The sequence below is a fragment of the Atta cephalotes genome (assembly GCF_000143395.1).
Source record: "Atta cephalotes unplaced genomic scaffold scaffold00013, whole genome shotgun sequence".
Taxonomy (NCBI): Eukaryota; Metazoa; Arthropoda; class Insecta; order Hymenoptera; family Formicidae; genus Atta; species Atta cephalotes.
Genome location: NW_012130077.1, coordinates 5,893,109 through 5,896,085, shown reverse-complemented (window position 1 = coordinate 5,896,085; position 2,977 = coordinate 5,893,109). Strand labels below are relative to the sequence as shown.

The 2,977-nt window shown below is 28.3% G+C and overlaps 1 protein-coding gene across 1 annotated transcript in view; it reads right to left on the bottom strand.

Moving 5' to 3' along the window:
* Positions 1 to 172: 172 nt before the first annotated feature.
* Positions 173 to 2,977, bottom strand: part of LOC105617638 (pyruvate dehydrogenase phosphatase regulatory subunit, mitochondrial) — a 5,575-nt gene continuing 2,770 nt past the window's right edge. The window contains exons 10-14 of the mRNA XM_012199194.1: positions 2,468 to 2,675; positions 2,315 to 2,404; positions 1,951 to 2,130; positions 1,671 to 1,871; positions 173 to 446 (exon numbers count right to left, since the gene is read on the bottom strand). Coding sequence (XP_012054584.1) covers positions 237 to 446; positions 1,671 to 1,871; positions 1,951 to 2,130; positions 2,315 to 2,404; positions 2,468 to 2,675 — 889 coding nt within the window. The 3' untranslated portion in view covers positions 173 to 236. The remainder of the gene's footprint in view (positions 447 to 1,670; positions 1,872 to 1,950; positions 2,131 to 2,314; positions 2,405 to 2,467; positions 2,676 to 2,977) is intronic.

The following is a 2,977-nucleotide window of genomic DNA, read 5'->3' as shown; positions in this document are numbered from 1 at the left end:
ACACACACATATATATATATATATATATATATATATATATATATGATTTTTTCAAAGAGAAAGTTATTACATAATAATATGAGATATAACAGGTCCAATGTAATTTATTTACATGATTATTTGACCTGAAGAATTTCTACTATGACTTTTCGATGTAGCAGTTTTTGAGTGATACTTATTAAACGATTTATTCAATCTTTTGCTATATACATTGTACATAATTTCTAAATGGGAGATTATAAAGATTGTTGGTCGCGCGTAGCATAATAAGCGTCTCTCTCTTTATCGGGGAATTTGGTAGGTAAATTCGGACTGTGTAAGTGACATTTTGCAGGGTACATGATACCCGCGACATTTACTTCGTAATCGCCTGATAATATGTACTCGTTTGTCACTTCTTGCGGCTGATCTTTCGAATCAAAATTTTGCACAAATCCAAGACACACCTACGAACGTGAGTCAATAAGTTATTTCGGAGAGAAAAAAATATTGTTGACTGCGTAAAGAGAAGGATGTTAAGGCCACACAAAATGAAAATTCTGAGATGTATAAATTATGTCATTAAAGGGCTAAAGGAAGTTGTAAAGGCGTTAATATTTAAACTGCATACATATGAAAGTGTGTTCATAACATTCTGTTTTTATTGAGCAACATATTTTTATAAATTATTTATTTTATTTGATAGTTTTATTCTTATAAACAAAAATTTTTTAAATAACAAAAATTTAAATTTTTTAATGTAAATATTTTAAGTACTAAAAATGACTTATGTAAAGTTTCATTGAGATTTACCAATTAGTTTAGAACAAATAAAGATTTTGTTTATTGAACAATTAATGTAATATCTCAATGTATTGACATTCACATAAATATTTTTAAATTCAGTAAAGTATTTATATTTAATTATTTAAAAATTGAGATTTTTATCATTATTGTGTAATATATTTTCATATATTTTCATATATTTCTATTAGAATACAAATTTACAAAATATTACTTTTTATTGAAATAACTTTTGATCCAGATGCTCAACTGTCTCTAATTTTTTTTATTATTTTTAAGTGCAATTTAAAATAATCTGTAATTTTTTCAAGTAATTTTTAATGTATTGCATTTGTCTTACAATCTCCTTAAGCAGAATCGAGCGACATATCACTTAGAGAAACATCGACAGAAATCATTATCAAAAACAATAAAATTAAAAATTGTTAAATAAGGTATCAAAATATTCCGCGAATTAAGTAACAAAAATCGTATTATTATTTAAACATGATAATTTGGCAAGCGTTTGTTATTCAAGACCAGAATTCGAAACTAAACGATTATTTTGTATTGGACTCTGCCGATAATTGCTTGAAAATTCTTCTCTAAATTATACGTGTTTAAGCAACAAAAACATTTATTGCTTAATTTTCGAGGTATTTTGGTTTTAGTTAATATTAATTTTTTATTAATAAATGTGATAAGTTTTATTGACTTTTTATCACGATTTCTCTTGTATTCCCGATGTTTCCCTAACATAAGTCGTACATCACTTGATTTTGCAAGTAGTCCTTTAATATGATACATAATTTATACATCTCGGTTCTTTTTCATTTTGGCCAAAAAACAGCTGTAATTTAACATCCTTCTTTTTTTTTCCTAGAAAGGAAGAGGAAAACTATGTTCACCTGTTTTTTGAATGTAAAACCGTATCCCGTAGTAGTTGTCATTCCGCAATATTTTCCATTTCGATAAATAGGCTCACCACCCCAGCACCAAGTATCAAATTCGAGGTCATGATCGTTTAACAGTAATTGTACATACTTGCGTTGGACTCCTTGCTCACGCTGTTTCAAAAGAGCATCTCTGCCTATAAAATTAATTTCCTTCTGCGAAATGAAAATTTGTCTCATAAATTCATATATAACAATATTGTTAAAATGTTGATCCTCAATGTATAATATTTACATCGAATTTTACTCTCCACGATCTTCCACATTCTAGAGGAGTAGTGAAGGTATCCAGATCTTGTCCCCAAAATGCATAAAACTTTTCAACGCGTAACGCTCTTGTTGCATAATAACCAGCATGTTTCATCCCGTATTTTGCTCCAGCCTCTATCAGCCTTGTATAAACATGCAGTGCAAACTGAAATTATAAAATTAAGTCTCACAAACTTGGAACATGCTTCATGAATCAAAAAAAAAAATGTTTTCAATGAAGATATAATTTGAAAAGAGAAAGGGGGAGGAAGAAAGGGAAGGAGGGAGGAAAGAAGAGAGAGAGAGAGAGCAAAGATGATATAATTATTCGAGTTATTTGGGATTTTTACCTCGTTTGGTATATACAAGACATAACCAAGTTCTCCGGTGTGCGTTAAATTCATTGTACGAATGCCATTGGCAAGTCCAACGTCTAATTCCTGATGAAAGAATGCAAATGAATAATATAATATAAATTAAATTTTTTAACTCAATTATATTACTTTGAATGTGAAAAATGGAAAGTTCTTTGGATTTAAATCTATGTCTGTTAATTCAGTTAACAATTTTCTGGTGGCCGGTCCCATTATGCAAATTGCAGTGTACGCTGATGTGACGTCGGACACGGCGACAGAACCATCTACTGGCAGATGACGGTGAATCCAATTCTTGCAACGGGTTTGTTGAATAGTTGGTGCAATCATCATATAACTAATGAAAATGTTTCCGAATGTATTCATACATTTTTCTTCTTTATACACAAAATAATTCATGTATTGATGACACAAAAAATATGATAATTCTACAATTCAAATTAAATTCTACAATTCAAAATAAAATTTTTTTTTTTTCTTTTAAAAAAGAATATATATATATATATATATATATATATATATATATAAGTAATATATATAATAATAATAGTTACTTTACTTTTACTTTTACTTTAGTTATAGTAGTAATACTCTTAACTTCCGTTACGTTAGTTAGTTACTAACTAAACTAACGTAATA